This window comes from Sphaerodactylus townsendi, linkage group LG03 (genome assembly GCF_021028975.2).
Source record: "Sphaerodactylus townsendi isolate TG3544 linkage group LG03, MPM_Stown_v2.3, whole genome shotgun sequence".
In the NCBI taxonomy this organism is placed as follows: domain Eukaryota; kingdom Metazoa; phylum Chordata; class Lepidosauria; order Squamata; family Sphaerodactylidae; genus Sphaerodactylus; species Sphaerodactylus townsendi.
The window spans coordinates 12,272,555-12,296,948 of NC_059427.1; the positions used below are offsets into that span (position 1 = coordinate 12,272,555).

The following is a 24,394-nucleotide window of genomic DNA, read 5'->3' on the forward strand; positions in this document are numbered from 1 at the left end:
AATAAGGATTGTTATTAATGATGCCTGGAGGAATTCTTTGCATCTAGTATGGGACATAACTTACAATGGAGATTCTTTGCTTGTTTCAGGAGACCACCAACAATATTTTCTTGATGAAGCAGGTGAATTGCAAGAGGGAGCTTGTGGCGCTGGGAGGAAAAAGGCCACTTTTGATAGTGGGAAAACCCTTCATCCACCATCTGACCACCTTTCCAAGAACCAGAAGATGCCACTGAAGGAGAAGCCCTATAAATGCTCGTACTGTGGGAAAATCTCTGATTGCAGGGCGCACCTGATCATCCATGAAAGAACCCACACAGGGGAGAAGCCACATAAATGCTCTGTCTGTGGCAAGAGTTTCACTCGGAAAGAGTCCCTCATTATCCACGAGAGGTTTCACACAGGAGAGAAGCCCTATAAGTGCTCAGTGTGTGGCAAAACCTTCAGTGATAAAATTGGCCGTCTGATACATGAGAGGACCCACACGGGAGAAAAACCATACAAGTGCACTGAATGTGGGAAAAGCTTTGGAACTCGCTGTAACCTCCTAAGGCATAGAAGGGTGCACACAGGAGAGAAACCGTATAGGTGCTCAGATTGTGGACAAAGCTTCAGGTATAGACCACAACTAGTGATACATGAGGGATCCCACAAGGGCGAGAAACCATATAAGTGCCCAGACTGTGGAGAGAGCTTCAATCAAAGTCGGCACCTTGTTATTCACAAGTGGACCCACACCGGAGAGAGACCACATAAATGCTCCATTTGTGGAAAAAGCTTCAATCAAAAATCAGATCTCATTACCCATACAAGAACCCACACAGGCGAGAAACCATATGTGTGCTCAGAGTGTGGGAAAAGCTTTATTTCAAGCTGCCAGCTCCGAAAGCACGAGAGAATCCACACAGGTGAGAAACCATACCAGTGTTCAGAGTGTGGCAAATGTTTTACATACAGCTCTCACCTTACAACCCACAAAAGAACGCACACGGGAGAGAAACCATACCAGTGTCCAGACTGTGGTAAGTGCTTCATTTCCAGCTCTCACTTCACGGCACACAGAAGGACGCACACAGGAGAGAAACCCTATCAGTGTTCATACTGTGGAAACAGCTTCATCCAGAGATCACAGCTTGCCAAACACGAAAGATCACATACAGGCGAGAAGCCGTATATATGTTCAGAGTGCGGGCAAAGCTTCCGATGGAGTCAAGGGCTTAAGAAACACATGAGGACTCACACCGGAGAGAAGCCGTATAAATGCTCACAGTGTGAGAAAACATTCACCAGTTCCTCAAATCTTTCTAGACATCAGAAAATCCATGCTAGGGAGAAACTGTAAGGAACCTGATTGAAGAAAAGTCCCATAAATGCTTAGACTGTGGGACAGAATATTGGGCAGACATCAGAAAACCTCATCAAAGGAAACTCTTTCCATTGTGCCAAATCATTCAAGGGTACGGTAACACCTTGCAGCTAATTCACATTGTAAATAGAGTCTTCGGAAAGCTTGACTGGAAATAACTTCCTTTGATAGGTCCCAGTACCCTAGTCCTCAGATAATCCAGCGCCATCACCACATATGAATTTGGTTCGCTGCCCATTCACAAGGGCTGGGTACCCCAAAATCTGATGCGGGCATCTTAGGAACTAATTTAAGCCCTTGTGCAGGTTCAGTGTCTTAAGGGGTTGTTATTGGCCTTAAAGAAAGGTTTTGTTTAGGAACTTGTAAGGTATTATTCCATCTCTCTTGCTGAATGTATACAACCACTGAGAATCATTTCAGCCCATTATCACAGGGTTTCTTTAGAGTTTGGCATGGTGTTGTGTACATGTTGTACTCTAAGCCACTGTTCCCTGCCCAGAGCTGATGAGATTTGTATTGGCCAAGGCTGTGAATTGTATAAATTCAGATTTTAGGACATGCCATTGACTGTAGGTTTTACATTTAGAGTTTATTTCTGGCCCTCATTAAATTCAACAATGCCACGTCGTTTGCAGTATTTGTTCTGACAGTGGAATAAAAGTCCTTGTTTCCTAGTTGGCAATGGTCTTTTTGAGGTACCACTGTTGGTTTTGAGAAGTGGTTTGCAAAACTGCGGTTTGCGTTAACCATCGTGAGCAGAAACTGTGGTACGGATGTCATAGTGCACTGTGCTTAGCTCTGAAATTGAAAGGGAGGAGAAAAATTCTGTACAGAAAAGCACACTCTGGGCTGCTCTCTGAGAGAAAATCCTGATGATAAAGAATGGGTTTTGAAGTCGTTACGGACGACGCAATGAAGAGACGAGACGCAGCAATATCATCCGGTGGAGAGAAGCCAGTGGCGATATAGCGTGATCGATGGATCTGGCTAATCTGCCGAGCTGGGGTCCCTGGCACCTTTTATTAAGGGTTTGGGGAAGGCGGGAAAGCGGGAGGATGTTGCACAATACATGACTCATAGGGGCTGCGTACGTGCGGGAGGAAACGTTCCTGTCTGGGCCTAATCCATACCTGGGGGTATGTACCTTTTGTCCCTTTGTCCAGGCATCATGTGACCCATGATTCATGGGGGTCTTGTGACAGGTGAGCTTGTGCGCCCAGAAGGCAGATGGCGCAGGCATTCCTGTGCTCTGTCTGAGGCTCTCCTGTGCTCTGCTGAGGCCCTACAGGTTTAATTGCCCTGAGGAAGGCCTGATGCCAGGGAATCTCGCAGGCCTTGGCTGGTGTCTCATGACAGTGGTGGGAGGGCCATGACTGAAAAGACTCAGTCTGAGGGGCCCACCATTTTAGCCATTGCCAGGGAAGCAACATTCAGTAGGTTTTCCTGTCACCATTCCAGTGGGATAGTCATGTAAGTCTGTTATAGCAAAACAAAATGGAAGTCCAGTGGGACTTTTTAAAGACCATTTAGTGTGAACTTCAGATACAATGGCAGGTAAGAAACTTGTTTACCTTGTTTTTTTTTAAATTACAGAAGGGGAAAGAGGGAGGAGATGAGCAGAGAGAAGGGCCTAGTTTATACATCCCTGTATGATTTCATCTCACTTATTCTCCTAGGCCACTCTCTGCTCAACTCACACTCAGGAGCAGCAGTGGCGTAGGAGGTTAAGAGCTCGTATATCTAATCTGGAGGAACCGGGTTTGATTCCCAGCTCTGCCACCTGAGCTGTGGAGGCTTATCTGGGGAATTCAGGTTAGCCTGTGCACTCCCACACACGCCAGCTGGGTGACCTTGGGCTAGTCACAGCTTCTCGGAACTCTCTCAGCCCCACCCACCTCACAGGGTGTTTGTTGTGAGGGGGGGGAGGGGCAAGGAGATTGTAAGCCCCTTTGAGTCTCCTGCAGGAGAGAAAGGGGGGATATAAATCCAAACTCTTCTTCTTCTTCTTTCCGCTTTCCCGCCTGTAATTTTCCCCGTCATCTGCAACAAGGTAAAGAGGTTTCTTCCTTGTATTTAAAGAAGTGAGCTTGGCCTCACAAAAACTCATAGTGGAATAAAGGTTGTTAGACTTAAAGTTGCCACTGGACTTCTGTTTTATTTTTCCTGGAATGAGCACATCTTCCACAAAGGTTCATAGAAGAAGAGGTGGCTCTTTTGAAAAATAGGCCTCGGGTTGTGAAGGCTATTCCAGCAACTGTAAATGGATCCAGAGCATGCTGGAAGCTAGCTTCACTGCCTTCAAAACACATTACATGATCAAAGGCCCCTTCCGCACACGCAAAATAATCAGTTTTCAAACCACTTTCACAACTATTTGAAAGTGGATTTTGTCATTCCACACAGCTTCAAAGAGCACTGAAAGCAGTTTGAAAGTGCATTATTCTGCATGTGCGGAATAAGCCAAAGAATTTGATGGTGTTGAAAGCCAGGCTTTTATGGGAACTTGGCCATTCGGAGCTTGAAAAGTAAGCCCCAAGGTCTTGAACTGGCAGCCAAGGAACTCATGCCAGCATTGAAGGAACATGGCCTTGCAGTTCCATTCCAACCAGTAACCAACAGAATTCAGGACGAAAAGGTCAAATGTACACTACACACACATACAGACACACACTCAGGGAATTATGCCTCTTATCGGATCATCTTCAAACCTCTTTGGCTCATGCTTCAGTCTGATGATGGGGTGGGCAGACTTATCTTCCAAACTTTAAATTCCAAATGGCCCCTGTTGAAAAGTACTTTCCAACAGTCAGCATGGTAAGGATTAGTAAAGTCTGTGGGCATGCTGCTTTATATCCTGCTTGAAGAAATGTTCTGCTGCTCTGGGTTCAAATCCTTGTTGCACCAGGAAGCTCACTGGGTGACCCGAGACTGTCATTCTTAGCTTTATGTCTCTGAAAGGGTTGTCATGAGGGCAAGATTGGGTGGCCAACACCCTGGAGAAAAAAATCCTGGCTCTCTAATAGAGGTCAGATGGGATGCTGTTTTTCGGTGAGGTGATTTCCCTCTGAATCGCAAAAGATCTTTTAACGAGGCAGGATACTTCGCACTAAGCCTGTTAGTAGCCGTACAGTAAACAATTTATTCTACTGATACCAAGGGCCTTTCCCCACTTTTCCCTCTACCACCGTCGCTGCGTACTACTCACTGCGTGCGTCATTTCTGGTGCGCAGCCTGGCTTCCCCACGACCCCGCGGCACCGTTTTCTCCAGCGCCAGGAATGACGCACGCTTAGGGGGCGTGACAGCGGCAGCGTTGGGGTGGCTGCGTTGTTGCCGCCCCTGTAGTGGGGAGTGCCCCGGGACCCCGCGCTACTTGGCCCGAGTAGCGCGCAGCAGAAGATAAGTGGGGAAAGACCCCAAAGGAACTTTTTTTTTCTGGACATGCAATCGAGAACTTTTGAAAAGGGGATTGTGTCCCTTTCAGGTAAGCATGAGTAGGAAAAAATTGACCTTAATACACACATATTTCAAGTGAAAAAGATCAATATAATTTTCATCTTCATTTTTTCTTTCACTTATGTACAACATTTGTATCCTACCTTTCTGGCCACACAAGAACCACCAAGGCAGCTGACAATTTAAAACAAGGGTCCCCAACCATTTTGAGTCTGCAAGCACATTTGGAATCTGACACGGCACAATAGGTACAGCACTGAAATAGCTGCTGTAGAAAGCACAGCCAGCCACAACTTAACTTCAGTAGTATAGTGTGTAGATCCTCGTTCTGTACTGGTAGCTGCTGCCAAAGCAACATTTTAAAAAAATCTGATCACAACTGATCACATCTCCAATAGTCAATCAGAAACCTTGTTGGACAAAAGCCCTGCCTGGCCTCACTTCCTAAGAACATTTCGTGGGCACCAGAAAAAAGTGTTGGTGGGCTCTGGGATGCCCAATGGCACCATGTTGGGGACTTCGATTTAAAATATGGCATGATTTTTTTTAAAATCACATTTTCAAACCAATAAAATCAATACCGTCCCCAACACACTTCATTAAAATTTATAATTTGTGTTTTGTTACGTGCTCCATCTGCTTGTGTTGTATTCTGTTGTTCACTGCCCAGAGCCCTTCGGGGGAGGGGCGGTATATAAAATTAATAATAAATAAATAAAATAACTTAAAATTTTTAAAAAATACATGGAAGTGGTGGAAAGTGCCTTCAAGCTGCTGTGGAATTCTGGCAACCCTGAGTGGTGGCGAACCTTAGGCACTCCAGATGTTATGAACTACAATTCCCATCAGCCCCTGCCAGCATGGCCAGGAGCAGGAGAGGTGGGGAAAGATGGAGCCTTGCGGGGATCCGTAGTTCATTGGTCAAAGGGGGGGTCTGCAACCTGCGGCTCTCCAGATGTTCATGGTCATGCCAATTGGCCATGCTGGCAGGACTGATGGGATTCGTAGTCCATGAGCATCTGGAGAGCCGCAGGTTACAGCCCCCCCCCCCCCCCCCCTTGGCCAATGAACTACGGATCCCCGCAAGGCTCCATCCCGCCCCACTTCTCCGCTCCGGAATTCTCTCACTGACTTGGAGAACCAAAACAAACAAGACCCCGAGCGTTCCTTTGCCGCCCTGTGATTGGCTCTTGCTCCTTCATGCCGCATTCAAATAAGCCAATCCGGTGCTTCGTTTGAACGATTGCGTCGGGGAGGCGCCCCTCCTGCCCTGTCTGTACTAGAGTCGACCAATCCGTAGCAACAAACCGAGGTCTTGTTGTAAGGGGCGTCTTCATTGGTAGCTGGAATCTTTAGTGGATTGGAAGGAGCTGCCGGGTCAGAAGAGCGGGATAGGTCGGCAACCAGGCATGGGGGCGGGCTCTCCAATGTGGCGCATAATCCGAATTTAGCGAGAGAGGTAGAAGCCGGAGTTACTGCTGAAGGTGAGCTGAGCTTTGTGACGTCAAACTGACCTCCTTCGGATCGGGCGGGGGGGGGGGAAGGGACGGGGGGGGGTGTTCGGAGAGCGAAGGAAGCCTTCTGCCATTGGCTGCTGGGTCGATTCCCGAGAGGCTATGACGCCACCGAGGTGAGCGTCGACGTCATCCCTCCACGTAGGAAGAGTAGCTTCTTCCGCCCGCTTCTCAAAGTACGTGCTCCGAACAGGTGCTTTACCTGATGAAATAATGTAGATTTGTAGATGGTATTAAGGAAATGTAATGTAATAAGCTTCAATCTTTAAAATGTCACTTTAAAATTCCACTTGGAATATTTTTATGAAATGAATGTATTTGTATGAACTGTATGTATGGGAATTAATACTGCTACAGGGATGCTGTATTTAACACAGATTCCGTTGTGTGTGTGTAAAATCTCCAGATGCGTAGTTGTGTTAGTAGCAACATGAAGCTGGAATTCAGAGGCAGCTTGTAGTGGAATAAACATTGTTGGTCTTTATTTAGCGTCTCTGGGCATCTTGAAGATCCCTCTGGTCCTTTTAGAGTACGAAAAGGAATAATGAGGTGGTGCAGCAAAACAGTACTTTTTTTGTTGACGTTTTAATGTATGCATAGACATTTAAATCTATGTTTAGCAAGGCTATTGGGATAGTTTTAAGTCTGAGCATGTTGTACTACGTCACATTTTATGTGCATGTGTTTATAATGTACAAACTGTTGATGCATGCGAATATATTTTTTTAATTGTTTTTCTTTACTGGACTTTTCCCTACCATTTTGTCTGTTTTCCAAGATGAAGAATCCATAGTTTCCCTCCTCACAACAAATTGTCCCGTGTTTTTTTCCCCTCACATTTTACCGATCATTAGCTATTTCCACCTATTCTCATGAAGAAGCCTTATTTTATTTTCATTTATATCCCACTTTTCATCCCAATTGGGACCCAAAGTGGCTTACAGCATTCCCTCCTCCTGCACTTTATTCTCTATGTGTATTCTCACATATTCTCACAACAAGCCTGCAAGGTAGGTTAGGCTGGGAGTATACAATCAGATAAGATCCGGCCTTCTGTCCACCCCATCATCTTTCCAGCAGTATGGGAACCACTTCAGCATGGTGAGATCCCATGGTACTGGAGAGTGTATGTGACTACTCCAGACATATAGTTCTTGCATTTATAGCCTGTCCTAGTCTCCAAAAAGCAGCGTGAGTGGGGAGATTCATGTCTGCACAACGCCCTGACCTGGATGGTTCAGGCCAGCCCCATTGTGTCAGATCTCAGAAACTAAGCAGGGTCAGCACTAGTTAGTACTTGAACCACCAAGAAATACCAGGGTAGTGATGTGAAGGCAGGTGATGGCAAACCACCGCTGTCTCTTGCCTTGAAAATCCTACAGGGGTCACCATAACTTGGCTGTGACTTGGCAGCAATTTCTGCCACATACATAGCCTGTCTTTCAGTGAGTGTAAGGAAGGTGTAGGGTGGGGAGAAGTTCCCCTAGGAGACAGAGTTTTTTTAAAAAGGAAATAAACATCACTTTTATTGATATTCAGTAGTTCTGGAGCTTGGGAATATGCTCTGGGGCAGGACCGCTCCCTGTCCAGCATAGGAAGCTGCTAAAAAGACACAGAGCTTTTAAAGCATTTTCCTTGAGATTTTACTCTGCTGAGGCCCCTCATCCTCCCAAACCCATCCCTTCTTAAGTCTCCACCCCAAAATAGTCTTCAGGAATTTCTCCTCCTGGAGTTGGCCCCAATACATCTGACTGTTCACTATTAGGAAAAGGATCCTGGGCTAGATTGGTGAGATCCAGCCGGGCTGCTTGTACATTCTCCTGTCCATATATGGCTTGACCTTCAGGCTTTATATTGCCCTTCTGTGAACTGATTTACTCTCTCTGATTACTTAACGCTCCTATTTATTTCTCTTTCTGACGTTGTAAACATGTGCCCGTAAGATGGCTCTGTTTTAATTATGTGTCTCCAAACATTAAGGCATCGTATTTTGTTTATTCAGGATTTGTTTAAAAGTTGGCCTTGGGGTGGTGCAGGGCAGGAAGAGGAAAAGAAAGAGGCAAGGAATTCTGTTTATTTATTTGTGTTATTTGTAGTCTGCTTTTCTCACAGGGACTCAAGGTAGATTTAGGGTTGCCAGGTCCCCCCTGGGGGATACGTTTTAAAGTGTGTGTGTGTGGGGGGGGGGCAGAATAGGGCTGCCAGATCCAGGTTGCTAAACTCCTACTAGAGACTTGAGGATGGAGCTCAGGGAGGACTCGGGGGGAGGGGGACGCTGCTGGGAATTGTAGTCCATGAACATTTTGACGCCTGTAGCTTGGGGACCTCTGCCAAAGAGCCTCCCCTTCAAAGGACTCATTTTCTCCAGGGGAGCTGATCTCTGTAATCTGGAGATGAGCTGAAATTCCAGGGGATCCCCAAGTCCCCTCCAGAGGTTGGCATCTCTAAGGCAGGTTACACATAGTGGTTCAGTACAGTTGACAAAATGGGACATTCCGTAACCCATGCATTAGGATTTTAGCCACCATTAAAAAAAAACCCTGAAACATGGCTTAAAAGGGTCACATGACACATCAAGCGGTTCAGGAAGTTATGTCATTAGGATCTGCCTTACAATAAGCTACACATAGTTGGGAGCGGCAACGGAGAAGGCGCACATATGGACAGTTGTTGATTTTGCCTTGTTGCAGTTTGGCACCTGCAGAAGTCCCTGCTGGCTTGAGCAAACTACATCGTTATATTCATTGGATTTTCATCTTTCGACGCTGCCTGCTCTTGTATATTCACAATTGAAAAGTGCTGTGAGTTAGGAGTCTTCATTCTATTTTTTAAATATACCTTATAGCCACGGCCGTGTTTTCAATGTGGATGGAACCCGTCCTGCCCATTCCACGTTTTCATTATATAAAGAAGCATCTGGGGAAATTCAGACACATCACATAGGCCAGTGATGGCAAACCTTTTTGAGACCGAGTGGCCAAACTGCAACCCAAAACCCACTTGTTTATTGCAAAGTGCCAACACAGCAATTTAACCTGAATACTGAGGTTTTAGTTTAGAAAAAATGGTTGGCTCTGAGGCGTGCGTTACTCAGGAGTAAGCTTGGTGGTAGTTGTTGGCTTTGCTTTGAAGCAACCATGCGACTCTTCCAACGGGTGAATCACGACCCTAGGAGGGTTTGCTCAAAAGCAAGCCACATTGCCAGCAACCAAGCTTACTCCCAGGTAAAGGATTGCACTTTAGTTCTTTGCATGAAAATCAGTGGGGTTTAACAGCGCTTAACAGGGTTACCTATACTGCTTCCCCAAAACTAGGTCTTAGGTTTAATGCTAATAATCAAGCCCAGTGGCCCAGGCCAGCCTAGATGTGTGTGTGTGTGTGTGTGGGGGGGGGGGTTCCCCCACATGATGAATTTTTTGTGTGTGTGCCCACAGTGAGTGCCACCTCTGGCACCTGTGCCATAGGTTCGCCACCACTGACATAGGCCCTTTGGGTTGGTTTTAATAACTCATTGTAGAAACAATACATTGGCCAAAAGTGTAGATATTTGGGGGGGGGGTGGGGCGTAAACAGGAAGTGTGCAGATATGTCTAGAGTGCCGTGCTAGGGAGGCTTGTGTTCATTTCCCCATGTGGCCATGAAGCTTGTGGGGTATCGTCTCAGCATGTCATACCTCATAAGATTGTTGTGAAGGGTCAGATGAAGGGAGACAGAACTATGTATGCCGTCTTTGAAGGGAGGGCAGGATAAAAATGAAAGATAAATAGGGCATCATTTCCCCTTTGTACTCCTAGCCAGGTACCATGCGGCGTCGCTCACCAGAACGCCCAAGCTCCAGGAGAGATCCCCACGTCTCGCCTCGGCGTCGAGGACGAGCATCGCCTCGGCGCAGTGGGCCAGCATCTCCACGGCGAAGACGGCCACAAACATCTCCACGTCGTCGCACCCAGGTGGGGGCTGCTGAAGAACGGCCAGGTAAACACTCCTGAATTCCAGGTTTGGAAGCTTTCATCAACTCACCTACCTCTTCATAACAGCCTCCCGTTCATCTTTCACATCATTATGTGAAATTTTTACCCTGCCCTCCCAATTGGCCATGCTGGCAGGGGCTGATGGGAATTGTAGTCCATAACATCTGGAGTGCCAAAGGTTCGCCACCACGGCCCTAAGGGAACTTAGGGTGCTTTTCTCCCTCCTCCCCCCATTTTATCCTCACAACAGCTCTGTGAGGTAGCTGAAAAGGTGTGAGTTACTGGCCACGCAACGAACTTCTGCGCTGGGTGGGGATTTGAATGAAATGAAATGAAATGAAACCTTTAATGGCATATCTGTTATTCAGTGGGAATTAAATTAATTTTAAAAATCTGTTTAGACATGCAGCATGAAGAAACCAAAATATTAAACCGTTGAATTAAAATTGGTAAGCATTTGAGAGCGTATCGGAATGACAGTGCACAGAAATCTGGCAGTTGGTTCCAGAGTGGCAATAGAGTTGCTGTCTAGCAGGAACAGGGTTTGGGCAGCATCTGCAGAGTTGCCTAATCCGGCCATAAAAGGGTTGAGGAGATTTTTCCGCTCGGCTTCATACAGAGGACAATGATGGAGAACATGGTGAACAGTTTCCTCGAGACCAAGGTTACAGCTGCAAGTTCTATCAATCGATGAAGTGTGACACTCTCTATTATACCGTCTAATAGAGGGGAGAACATTGCATCTGGCCAAAGTAACAGCATGTCTCAGGTTGGGACCATGTAGAACTGTGATGGCGAACCTTTGGCACTCCAGATGTTAAGGACTACAATTCCCATCAGCCCCCGCCAATTGGCCATGCTGGCAGGGGCTGATGGGAATTGTAGTCCTTAACATCTGGAGTGCCAAAGGTTCCCCACCTCTGATGTAGGAGATGTAAATAGTTGGCTGGAATGGAGAAGCGAGGCAAGATGTTCAGATGTGCGGGCGATCTGGCTGCGACATCTGTCACCCCATTGATCGCCAGGGTCGATTCAGGGATTTGAACTCGAGCCTCCGTGGTCAAAATGTCCGGCTAGGAGCAGTGTCCCAAAGTGGCTGTGGGATCCGAAAGGGATTTAACCCAGCGGTAATTAGTTTATGTTGAGCAAAAAGTTTGGGAATGCGTGACCAATCCATGGATAAAAGTGTTCGGGCTGACCTTCGTTAAAGACAAATAAAACAAAAAACGTCAGGGAGGGGCTTGGGGAATTTGAAATATGCCTCTGACTTTGATTAAAGGGAATCATGGCTGTAATTGGTCCTTGCGGAGGTTTTTTTGGCCAGCGTTGTTTAGTTTAATCCTGTAGCCAACCAGGAGCGTTGAAAGCTAGTGAGCGGTTGGCTTCGTGCCAACGCGATGATTCTTCCTTGAGGCACGCCGGCCCTGGACGGTGGCCTAATAGATTCGAATGATGAGTGCCGTCTGGGGCTAATTAGCCGCCCCTTTGTTTTTGTTGCGGCTCTGGTAAACATTCTTCAAAAACGCAACTTGTCTTGGCAAATGCCAAGATTTTACAGAGAACTGCCTTTTCCCACCGCTCCGGAGGCTTTGTCTTCTATTGGAATGTCAGTCCATCTAGCTTGGCGAGGCCTGCGTTGACTGGGGTGGCCTTGGTCACAGTTATTATCGAAGGCTTTTTGTTCCTACCTTTCCTCCAAGGCGTAATGTTCTGCGAAATGCCCTCGCAACATACCTGTGAGGTAGCTGGGTGAGAGCGTGTGACTGTCCAAGGTCGTTCCTCTGAGCTTTCTGGCTGAGCTGGGATTTGAACCCAGCCCTGGTTCGATGCTTCCAACCAGGGATCCCCAGCATTGCGCCGATGGGCACTAAGGTGCCCACTGGGACATTTCCTGGCATGCATCAAATGTTTCTAGAACGTGGGTGGGATCAGGTGACGCTTTTGCTCAGCAAGGCTTCTGATTGGCTGTTGGAAGTTTGGCCGTGCAACTTTCTTATTAAAAAGTGTTGCTTTTTCTAGCAGCTGCTGCCACAAAACAAGGATTTTCACTCTGTATCTGAAGGTGAGCTGTGGCAGCCATTTTGCAGCTGCGGCCGCCATGCTATGTCAGAATTCCAAAGTTGGCCACAGGCTCCGAAAGGATGGAGGGGCCTGTGCTCTGAACATTAAACCCCAGTGGCTGTTTAGGCAGATCTGGGTTTTTTGTTTGTTTGTTTGTTTGTTCCACTTATATACCGCCCTCCCCCGAGGGGCTCAGGGCGGTTTACAGCATAAATACAAACAAGTGGATAAACAAATACAGTGCTAAATGTTAATAATCAAGTTAAAATCAAGTTAAAATGCAGCGCTCAAGTTTCTTAATAATTTAAAATGCAGATGGCGTTCGACCATTAAAACTCCTCTAAAATTCCTCTGAGAGGGGAACAGCAGGTCTTAGCTGTTAACGGGCACGTATATCAGCAGCTGGTTTCCCCAAAAGCCCGGCGGAATAGCTCGGTCTTACAGGCCCTGCGGAACTCATTTAGGTCCCGCAGGGCCCGGACAGCTGGAGGGAGAGCATTCCACCAGGCAGGGGCCAGGGCCGTAAAAGCCCTGGCCCTAGTGGAGGCCAGCCGCATCACGGAGGGGGCGGGGATCTCCAGCAAATTGGCCTCTGCCAAACGCAGAGACCGACGTGGGACATATGGGGCCAGATGGTCCCTTAGGTACGAGGGTCCCAGACCGCGTAAGGCCTTAAAGGTTAACACCAATACCTTGAAGACGATTCGGAACTCAACTGGGAGCCAGTGCAAGCAGTGCAACACGGGCATGATGTGATCTCTGATGGCACCTCCCGTGAGCAAACGAGCCGCCGCATGCTGGACCAGTTTCAATTTCCGGATCAGCCTCAAGGGCAGGCCCGCGTAGAGTGAGTTGCAATAGTCTAATCTGGAGGTGACCGTTGCATGAATCACTGTGGCCAGATCTGCCTGGGAGAGGAAGGGGGCCAGCTGCCGGGCCTGGCGGAGATGGAAAAATGCAACCCGGGTTACATGGGCCACCTGGGTCTCCATAGAGAGAGATGAATCCAGGCTGCGAACTGAGTGGGTCGGTGCCAGTGAGACCCCCTCCCACACCGGCGGCTTAAAGTCCCCCGCCTCCCCCCCCACGGCCTAGCCAAAGGATCTCCGTCTTTTCTGGATTCAGCTTTAATCTGCTCTGCATCAACCAACCAGCAACCGCCTCTAAACAATGCTGTAGAGCTGCAGGGGTGGTGACTGCTCCCCCCTCCATCGACAGAATGAGCTGGGTATCATCAGCATATTTTTGAGCCCTGTTACTGGTTGGCCTGTAGACTGAAGCCAGGTTAACATGGACTGCACACAGAAACCTCCACATGTAGGCATTTCCTCACATATCCTCCCACCAAAGAGCTCTCCTGTCCCTTTCACCATCCTTTTCAAAGTGTGTTCTAGGGAGCCCTGGATGAGATAGGCAAGTTAACAGGGGGGTTTCTTTCTCTTTAGCGTGTGTAAAGGTCAAGTGGGTCATCGAGTCGCCACTGATGCATGGTGACCCTGTGAAATTCCACCTCGTAGGGTTTTCAAGCCAAGAGGGTGGTTTGCCAAGTAGGCAGAGGGTGGTTTGCCAGCCAAGTATTGACCCTGTTTAGCTTCCAAGCGCTGACAAGATTGGACTAATCTGGGCTGTTGAAGCTGATCTTCCAGATACCTCCGGTGTCTTCAACGATTCTTCTCCCCTGGGCTTCCTCCCCTCAAAGATCCATTTCCTTCCCACCCCAGCTTCGGGGCTATCCAAGCTTCCTTTTCTAGAACTGATGCCGGATGTTCTGTCCATCCTCTCCCTGTGCAGTTCGGCGGCGAAGATACAGGCCCGGCCAACGGGCCATGCTGGAGATCCGGAAGTACCAGAAGAACACCAACCTGCTTATCCAGAAAATGCCCTTTTCGCGTGTGGTGAGTCTACAACAGGGGTCGGCCAACCTTTTTGAGCCTGTGGCCCACTTTGGAACTTTGATGCAGGGTGATGGGCCCAGCTGCAGAATGGCTGCCACGGGAGGCAGAGCCACACACACACCACCCACACACACACGCACACACACAGAGGAAGCTGCACTGCGGGGAAGGTAGGACCGTAATCTTTAAAAAATATGCCGGGAAAGAGCAGTGAGAGATATGTAAACCCAACACTGATGGCGCCTGCCTTTTAAACTTCTTTAAAATATGCACAGCCCTGGTGGGCAAAAAGCTTGATAGGCACAGAGCAAAGGGCCCTGTCCACAGAGCAAAAGCTCTGACCGGTTACAAAAATAACCATCCACAAGCTTCTTCAGTGTTCAGAGATTTATTGTTTTCATTCAATTCTGCGCAGAAGAGGGAACTCTCCTCTGTTAGCAACAGGGAGGAGGTTCAAAGGGGCTGTTGCTTGCGTAGCATAATTTATACCCTCTTACAAACATCCCTCCTTGTCTTCTGACCATTGGTTTGAGTCAAGAAGACATACAGACCTGGTCATCTCATCCCACCTTTTACCACACCTTGCCCATTCCCATATTTGGTGAAACTTAAGTCAAAAACACCTTGCGTAAAAGGTTTCTATTTTACCTTTATCTGTATTTGCGAGCTTCTGCTAATTCCTTATCTCCTTGGTGGGGCCCTGTTTTCCCAAACCACCTGAAAAACTCAGTGTCAGGCTGCCCCATGAGTTTTGTTTCTTCCAACTAAAGTAAGCTGAAGTGCTTGGTGCCCAGTGAATTATTCTCATATAACTTGTATGATTAAATACAATGGCTTAAAACATCATAAACTATATGGCCGTATCAAGCTCCACTTGAGACCATCCATTTTCTGAAAACACTCGATAGGCCCCCGGAAAGGTGTTGGTGGGCTGCAGGGTGTCTCTGGGCACCTCGTTGGGGACCCCCGTTTACAAGTTGGCTGAGTGCCCTCTGCATTCACAGAAGACCTGTCACCTGGATCACTGTGAATGGAGAAATCTGTGGATCCTGGGCATCTGCTATCTCCGTGTGTAACATAATTAGGTAACGATAACAACAATGCTGCGGTGGTAGAAAAAAATAGGCCAGAGATTTTCCTGTAACGCCACTAAAGTGCCGGCCAAAGGTTTATTCCTGCTAATCTCAGGTTTTTCCCCTTTTCCTTTGCAGCACCTATTTCTCTTTTGGGCACCATAGTTGCAGGAGTGGGGGGGATCAGGTGGCCTGGCCACAGACCGCCAATACGTAGCATCTTATTGTGAATGAGGATAGTGAATGAGGATAGTGTTTTTGTAGATTTTTATTTTATTTATTTATTTATTAAACTTAATATACCGCCCTATCCCCGAAGGGCTATGGACCCAAATTGTGAATGAGGATAGTGTCTTTGTAGATGGACCCAATGCAATCACTGGGGTCCTTGTGATCTCTGCTTCTGTGGGGTTTGTGTGGGATGTTAAGTGCAGAATTAGCTGTGACAATCCGTGTGCGTCATTCCCTCCCTTAAGAACATAAGAACTAGCCTGCTGGATCAGACCAGAGTCCATCTAGTCCAGCACTCCGCTACTCGCAGTGGCCCACCAGGTGCCTTTGGGAGCTCACGTGCAGGAGGTGAAAGCAATGGCCTTCTGCTGCTGCTGCTCCCGCTCCCGAGCACCTGGTCTGCTAAGGCATTTGCAATCTCAGATCAAGGAGGATCAAGATTGGTAGCTTGCAGTGTACAGACTTGCTCAGCTCTTTAAGACAAGTCCAGGATTCCATAAGTTGTTGTGCTTATGGATGTGCTAATTCGGTCCTTGTCAAGGCTCCCTGGTTTTGTTGTTGTTGTTATTTAATTTACATTAAACTACCTGTGTGAGTGGGATGCTTTATGTTAGCAGAGTGCTAGTTACGCAGGGAAGCAGCAGTCTTAGAATAACAGAATCATAGAGTTGGAAGGGAGATACTCATTCCACATGACGGCTAAATGGAACCTCTCTGTTTAGAGGCAGTGTACCTTTGAATACCAGTTGCAGGAGGATAAACAAACTGGAAACTTTGTTCTCCTCCACCTGTGAACTTTCCAGAAAGACCTGATTGGCTGTCATCAATAACATGATGATGGGCTAGGTCTGAAACAGCAAGTCTCTTCTTATGTCAGATGGTCTTCCCTTTTAACCATAAATGATTAACCATTGAGGCTTTGGTAGAATATGCCCATCTGTGTATAACTCAGCCCATTACTCACCTTCTTAATCAAGTGATTCACCTGAACATTTTTTAAAAGTTAGCATTCAGTGCTAGAATCTCAAAGCTTTCTTCTCTGTGCGTGTGCGCACACGCACATAATTTTTCCCTTTTGTTTCCTCTAAACACAATCAGTTTAGGCTGAAAGTAGGCACTATGTTTGAGTGGGAATTTGAACGCAGGACAATTCCATTTAAAGCCTTTCTGTACTACACCGATTCTTTCTTTCCAAGAGTTTATTTTCTGTGCATTTGGGGCCTCTGTAACCCTATGGCTTTCCTTCTCTTAATTTGCTTATCCCTGCGGAGATGTCAGAGGACGAGATGAAAACTTGGTAAGCTTTGAATGCCCTCGTTTGCACTTACGAACGCGATAATGTCGAATTGATCCTCGGAACTTAGCAAGAGGCTGGCTAGCTTTCCTGGCTGGTGTTTCCAGAATAACAAATATTAAAGCCGGAAACTTTAATTTCCAATCTAAAGTGATGAAGTTCAAAGTGTGGATTTTCAAAATTTGTGCCCAGGCTGAAATGCTGGCTTGAGCGACCTGCTTGTATTATGTCCAGTAATACTAGTCTCCTGGAGAGAACAGAGCAGTGACACTCGGTGGCTCCAGAGACACCCGTGGCTCTTTGACGTGTCACTTGTGGCTTTTCTGAGCCCTGTCCTCAGTGTGTCACTCATCCCATGCTTCTGGACAGTGGGCACAGCCCCTGTTCCAGTGGGGATGTGGTTGACAGTTGGTTCCCATCCTGAAATAGCTACCGCTAGAAGAACAGGTAAGCTGGGAATGTCTATGCACTGCAGGCATCAGGCCTAGGATTCAAGTAAACATGGTTATTTTGGGCTTCTCATACAAGGACTGCCCCAATCTGGGAAGGAAAATGGGAGCGTCCCACAGAACGGGGCACTGGAGGGTGGGGGGTGCCACCCCTGTCTTTGCCCCAGGGAGGGATGCTCACCCCTTTCAGAATTGTGTATCAATATAAAAAGTCTAGCTGGCTACGTAACACATTAGCAGCACTGATACCTTACTTGGATAACAAAAAGTGTTTGGAGCTGCCTGTTCCTCCTTCATGAGGATGATTCCTGGCCTAGTTTGTATTGTAAAGTCAATTGCATTGTAAAGACAACTGAGATTAGTAAGAGGGGCTGTGCAAGTTGCTTTGAGTGTTTCACCAGAAAATTTGTCTGAACATGTGAGGCTCTTTTATCCTGAGTCTGTCAGATCTACCAGACCATGGCCACACAACCCAGAAAACACACAACAGCTAAAGTAGTCCAGAGTTTTTCTTGGTCGGTACAAAAAGGAGTCCCAAACGCTGTGTCTCTCCATGATGTAGTGAGTAGAAGAAGAAGAAGAGTTTGGATTTATATCTCCCCTTTCTCTCCTGCAGGAGACACAAAGGGGCTTACAATCTCCTTTCCCTTCCCCCCTCACAACAAACACCCTGTGAGGTAGGTGGGGCTGAGAGAGCTCCGAGAAGCTGTGACTAGCCCAAGGTCACCCAGCTGGCCTGTGTGGGAGTGTACAGGCTGATCTAAGATTCCTAGATAAGCCTCCACAGCTCAGGCGGCAGAGCTGGGAATCAAACCCGGTTCCTCCAGATTAGATACACGAGCTCTTAACCTCCTACGCCATTTCTGCTCCACTACGCCACTGAGTACCACTACCATAGAGCATAGGACAGTGGTGGCGAACCTTTGGCACTCCAGATGTTATGGACTGCAATTCCCATCAGCCAGCCTGGCCAGCAGTGGCCATGCTGGCGAGAGACTGATGGGAAGTGTAGTCCATAACATCTAGAGTGCAAAATGCGTCCTGCACGGCTTTAAAACATACCAACTGGAGAGAAGGGAATTCTACATGGAGTCTGCACTCAGTGGGTCTTACTCTCAAGGAAGTTGTCCTTAGAGATTGAGCTGTGATCCAGGCTGGCTGTTTCAATTCTCCTTTTGGTCCCTAATGGCCTTAGTCAGCCCCCTTCTTTTGGCTTAAGCCAGCAATTCTCAACCTGTGGGTCGGGACCCCTTTGGGTATCGAACGACCCTTTCACTCTCTGCATCTGTGTTCTCCATCTGTAAAATGGATAAATGTTAGGGTTGGGGGTCACCACAACATGAGGAACTGTATTAAAGGGTCGCGGCATTAGGAAGGTTGAGAACCACTGGCTTAAGCCTTCCCCATCTGGGGATAAATGAATAATAAACCTCTCTCATGAGTCTCGTGTGGCATAATCTTGGCTGATTACATTGTAGGCACAGCCAAAGAGTCTTTAATATAGTTGTTGCTATTGTTGTTATCATTATTGTAATTATTATTCCACTCACAACATAGTTATATAAAACAATTACATAAACTGTCGATATAAAATAATAATAACATAAAGTGGATGATCTAAAAACAATATTCAGATGGCTGTAAAAATTTAACCACTTACACAACACACACACACACCCTTTGATTTAAAATTCTGAAGTCTAGATTTTGTGGACAAGTATAAAATCTAGACTACAGTGCTGGTTTTAATCTGGAAAATCCCAACCGTTCATGCTTCTCGCTTCAAGATTACCACAATAGTGTTTGGGACTCTCCAAAGCTCTCCCGTTGTTTTGTGGTTTGGGCTGGACATCCCTCCATCACGGTGAGTTATGGGGATGGAGAGGAATCTCCCAAGTGGGGCCCTGGCCTGATAGGCCTCCCCACCTGCCCTGTGATCCTGATCTTTCTCTGCCTCATCCCTTCCCACAGGTGCGTGAGATTTGTCTGACGTTCACCCGAGGGGTTGACCTGAGGTGGCAGTCGATGGCTCTGCTCGCCCTGCAGGAGGTAAGCAGCGGGATGGGCCGAAGCCAGGCCTGGATTTATATCTAGTTGGACGCATCTTGACCGGATAGCTCACTGGAGGACGGAAACACTGAGAAGGGAACTGGGAGGCATAGGCCCAAGTCCTGCCATGGGGAAATACAGAATTAAAACTCCGTTTTCCTCTTCTGAGGGGAGGTTATCGTTCAGGCTCATCTGCATTATCTTCCTCTAGGCTTGAGTTCCAGCCGCGGCTTTTCCACTTAGAGGATTTCCAGTAGTCTTTTTTCTGTTGGAGACCTGGAGGATTTCCCCTTTTACCCCCCTCCCCCTTCTATGTCTTCTGGTGGTTGGAGACCCTAAGAACAGAAAAGCCCTGCTGGATCAGACTAGTGGTCCATCTAGACCAGTGGTGGCGAACCTTTGGCACTCCAGATGTTATGGACTACAATTCCCATCAGCCCCTACAATTGGCCATGCTGGCAGGGGCTGATGGGAATTGTAGTCCATAACATCTGGAGTGCCAAAGGTTCGCCACCACGGATCTAGACCATCATCCTGTCTCACAAAGCAACCACCCAGTTCCTCTGGAGGACCAACAGCAGGTCATAGAACTCGAAGTCTTCCCCTGACTCTTCCTCCTAGCAGTAGGTATCAGAGATGTACTCAGAGGTGGGATCCAGCAGGTTCTCACAGGTTCCCGAGAGTAGGTTACTAATTATTTGTGTGTGCCGAGAGGGGGTTACTAATTGGTGATTTTGCCACCTGATTTTTGCCTTAGTTACGCCCCTCCTCCACTCCTCAGCAGTAGCGCGCCGAACTTGAAGCAGTCTAGCAGGAGGTGCACCGGCGTGCGTGGCAGCCTGCGCCTGCGTGCATTCGTCTCCCGCCCAAGGGCTGGCGCAGCGGCTGCGTCCTTGCCACAGCCCCACCCAGCAATGCCCCGCCCCCGGAATGCCTGGCCACGCCCCCATTGTGCCCCACCCAGCCTCATTGGCGCTATGCCACAGTTTGAATCCCACCACCATGGGAACCTGTTACTAAAATTTTTGGATCCCACCACTGGATATACTGCCTCTGAATGTGGAGGTTCCCTCTAGTCACCATGGCTAGTAGCCATTGATCGACCTGTCTTTCATGCATCTGTCTGCCCCACCTCCCTTTAAAAATCATCTATGCCCCTGGCTATCCCTATTTCCACTAGCTGTAAATTCCAGTTTGTTTTAATAAAGTCCTACATGGGCTTGGGACTGAGGTATCTGAAGTACCTTCTTTTCCCATATGTTCCTGCCTGGGAAGTAAGATCAAAGGGAGAGTCTCATCTAACTGTCCTACCAATCAGAGAAGCTTCTTTTGGTGGGTTCATGAGGCAGCCCCTTATATTGGATACCTTCCCAGGGAGGGGTACCTGACCCCCTCATTTTCAGTCTTTAGGAGGCAGCTGAAATGGCTTTATTGAGGACTGCATTTGGTTGCGATTACTAGCAGACGCTGATTTGCAATTTTAAATTTTGGGTTTTATGGTTTTTAATGTATATTTTATGTTATTTTTATCTATGTTGTAAGCCGCCTTGAGCTCCCTAAGAAAGAAAGGCAGCTCATAAGCATTTCAAAGTAATAAAATCAGTTCGTGGGTGAATGACGTATTTGATTTTGTCAGTCTTAAATCTATTTCCCATCAAAATTACGTTGAGTGCATCCATGCTCTAGTAATAAGGTAGAGGGAGAAAATCCGCTTGCTCTACCCCATGCACAATTCTATAAACTTCTTTTACATGCTTGCTTAACCATCTTTCTTTTCCTAGACGCCTCACTCTTTTCTCACGGCAAAAGTACTCCCACCCTTGGATCATCTTGCTTGCCCTCCTCTGCCCTTTTACCAGCTCTGCAGTACCTTTCTTTTAAAAAAAAATTATTTGTATAGTCAGACCATTCCATTACAGGCATCCTATACAGTGGAACCTCGGTTTTTGTTGGTAATTCGTCCGAAAAGAATCGATGAAAACCGAAACTGATGAAAACCGAGGCAAACTTTTCCATAGGAATCAACGTAAATCCAATTAAGTTCTAGGCACTCCAAAAAACATACCAAAAACACATTTTTTTGGTGAATAAACATTGTGTTTAATGCTGAAAACAGTAACAAACAGTAACACTAGGACCAGCTTCAGAGCCAGTGGACCAATGTCACACCAGAAAGCTGTCCAAAGAGGTCTGTTTCCGACTCCTCTTTAAGATTTGTCTGAAATGGGGCAAGACGTTGTCATTAAACAAGTTGCAGACACGCCCTGCAACAGCTTTGTCTCAGTGATTTTTCTCCCCAAACCCCTGCACCTTACTGCAAATCGATGAAAACCCAAGACAAATTTTTCACTGAAAAAATCGATGAAAACCAAAACTGATGAAAACCGAAGGCAATGAAAACCGAGGTTCCGCTGTATCAGTTTATATCCAAACCATACAATTTCCCCCCTTTTTTCCCTCCCCCCCAAGGAGTTAAATTCTTCATAGTTCCTTAGCTGAGCATCAACAGTTCCATTCTTTCCAGCCTCTTCTCCTATCTGCCTTCTTTAACTCCAATTTCTCTCATCCATTCCATATACAAAGTCCATATCGTCATCATTTCATTCTGTCTTTCTTGCCATGATTGATTCCTTGACATTATTTTGCAGTACCTTTCTTGAGATCTGCTTAGCTTGTGCCAGAGTGCAGGGCAGACACGGCCATCTTCTTGATTTCCCAGGGTCCTATGCAGTAGGAGTGGTTTGCTTCTCCCTGACAGAGGAGAAGGGTAGTATCGGTCAGCCGTTTCAGAGAGTTCAGTAGGGCCAGCGTCCTGTCTCATGCGGTTGCCAACCAGTTCCTCTGGAGGTGCAGCAACAGGCACAGAGACCAAGGCCTTCCCCTTAAATTCCTGTTACTGGAATTTAGAATTTTTCTGTCTCTGAGGGTAGAGGTTTTCTTTACTTACCATAGCTAGTAACTCAAGTGAGAAAGCCTGTCGATTCTCTTGCTGACCTGCTTGCATCCCTTCTTCCTTTTTTTACTTGCTACGGGCTCTGTGTGCGAGAGAAATTCTCCTCAAGGCTGCCATGTGCACCATCAGCTCTGTGAGGTAGCAGCTTGTCCCTGCATTGTGGTACTTGCGCGGGGCACTGCAGTTTCCCTCCGTTTTCCACCCACCTGTCCTCGTTTCCCCCTCTTTTCTTAGGCTGCTGAAGCATTTCTTGTACACCTGATGGAGGATGCCTACCTCTGCGCCATTCATGCCAAACGTGTCACCCTCTTCCCCAAGGATATGCAGCTGGCTCGGCGGATCCGTGGCTATCACGAAGCCATGTGATAAACTGACTTCCAAAACTGAAAGTTGAGAAATCACCCTGAGGAAAAAAGCATACTGGGACGTTTTTGAGGAAAAGTTTTGAGGAAAAGTTCCTAGCTTGGGCCTAAAGCTTCCTTCAAGATGGAGGATTAAGTTGTTCCCCTTGGTAACTAAGGTCACATCGGAGGGCCTGATCCAGCCAAGAGTTCAGCGGCAATATTCTGAAGCGTTTTTATCTTTCCCACTTCTTTTTTAAGTACTTAACTGTTGGCTGGATTACATTTTTAACATTTTTTCACTGTTTTTATATGAGATTTTATATTGGCCCCTTGGTATGTTCCCACATTTTTCTCTGTCTCCTCTGCCGGTCTTGAAATCTTCCTTCTGTTCATTTGTAATGTTTTTTTTTAAATTGCCTCCATTCCCACCTTTACGTTTTTACCTCAGAAATGTGACAATAATGAATGATGTGTCAGTTGAAACTCTCCAGCTACGGCTGTGCAGATGTGACAGGGTGCAAATTCTTTATTGAAGCTGGATCCCTGCCTGAAGATGAGGGATACAGATTCCTGTCAGAAATGTAGCTGAGAAAGCCTCTGGGATGATGAAGCGACCGGAAAAATCCCGCACTCAAACTTCTCCATAATTGCCAGATTCCCTCCTGAGAGAGAAGGCTCTTGGGTGTGCATGAAATGAGCTGACAACGGAGCATTCCAATCTAATTTTATTGTACAGAATGTTGAATAAAGTAGGTTTTATCTTTATGCCTGGTCTGTCCTTGTCTGTTGTTATGTTTACGCTTTGTCTGTCCTTGATATGGGTGGCTGTCAGTGTGTGCTTGATTTACTGGCGTCGTGAGATCAGGGTCTTCATCCAATGCCTTATAAATTTGGTGGCACGAGTTCTAATCCTGTAGTTTAGAGGACTGCTATCTCTACATTGAGGGATCCACAACGCCATATCTGTTGAATAACCCCTGAAAATCTGCCCTGGAAAGAGAGATACACAAAGATACCATCTTCAAGGTTCTTTTCTTCAGTTATCGCTGCAGTGGTGTGTGTGTGTGTTTTGTAATGGCACTTTTACTGTATTTCTTATTCAACTTGAACATTGTGAGCCAGAATATCAGTTAAAATGAATAAATTTAGTATGGAATAAGAGGCGAGGAAATAAACACCAGAATGATGACACTTCGGCCCTTTCCGCACACGCAAAATAATGCGTTTTCAAACCACTTTCACAACTGTTTGCAAGTGGATTTTGCTATTCCGCACAGCTTCAAAGAGCACTGAAAGCAGTTTGAAAGTGCATTATTCTGCATGTGCGGAATGAGCCTTAGGTTTGATTTTTACATAAAGGAGAAACAAAGCTGAAGCAGTGATTTGTCCTTGAGTCAAAGAAAGATTTCCTCTATGTCTCAGGGGATTCTGAGGCAAGTTCTGGTACACGCGCATGATGTTCACATGTGACCATTGCCAAACGTGAGGTTTCAGGGCAACGCTTCTTCCCTTGATAATGATAAAAGAAGATAGTGTGCCCATAAAACATGTCAGGCTGGAGGCTCCAACTGGAGATAGAACAAAGTTTTTTGCAGCAATTTGAGAGACGTTGAGAAAGCGTTGAGCGACAGGCTTAGTTCTTTGCCAAGAAAGGCATTTTTACTGAGCAGTTGGATCATGGAAGGATTGGGCGGGAGGAGCATTATGAGGATGGTACAGAACCAAAGACCTTGGCAGAC

The 24,394-nt window shown here is 46.9% G+C and overlaps 3 protein-coding genes across 4 annotated transcripts in view; all 3 read left to right on the forward strand.

The window, feature by feature from the left end:
* The window catches only part of LOC125428636 (zinc finger protein 883-like), a 29,695-nt gene extending 27,655 nt beyond the window's left edge, over window positions 1-2,040 (forward strand). Inside the window, exon 6 of one of the 2 annotated variants that reach the window (XM_048489093.1) lies at window positions 286-2,040. In XM_048489093.1, coding sequence (XP_048345050.1) covers window positions 286-1,342 — 1,057 coding nt within the window. In that variant the 3' untranslated portion in view covers window positions 1,343-2,040. Of the gene's footprint in view, window positions 1-89 lie in introns of both variants that reach the window. The other variant, XM_048489092.1, reaches the window with a different exon arrangement.
* LOC125428885 (zinc finger protein 271-like) overlaps window positions 1-24,394 on the forward strand; it is a 1,035,007-nt gene that overhangs the window by 465,281 nt on the left and 545,332 nt on the right. The gene's annotated exons all lie outside the window — the stretch shown is intronic.
* Window positions 6,380-23,420, forward strand: CENPA (centromere protein A). Its single transcript, XM_048489568.1, has 5 exons — window positions 6,380-6,511; window positions 10,130-10,310; window positions 14,159-14,262; window positions 19,281-19,358; window positions 22,546-23,420. Exons 2-5 carry the CDS (start codon window positions 10,139-10,141, stop codon window positions 22,675-22,677), a joined length of 486 nt encoding a protein of 161 aa, XP_048345525.1. The 5' UTR covers window positions 6,380-6,511; window positions 10,130-10,138; the 3' UTR covers window positions 22,678-23,420.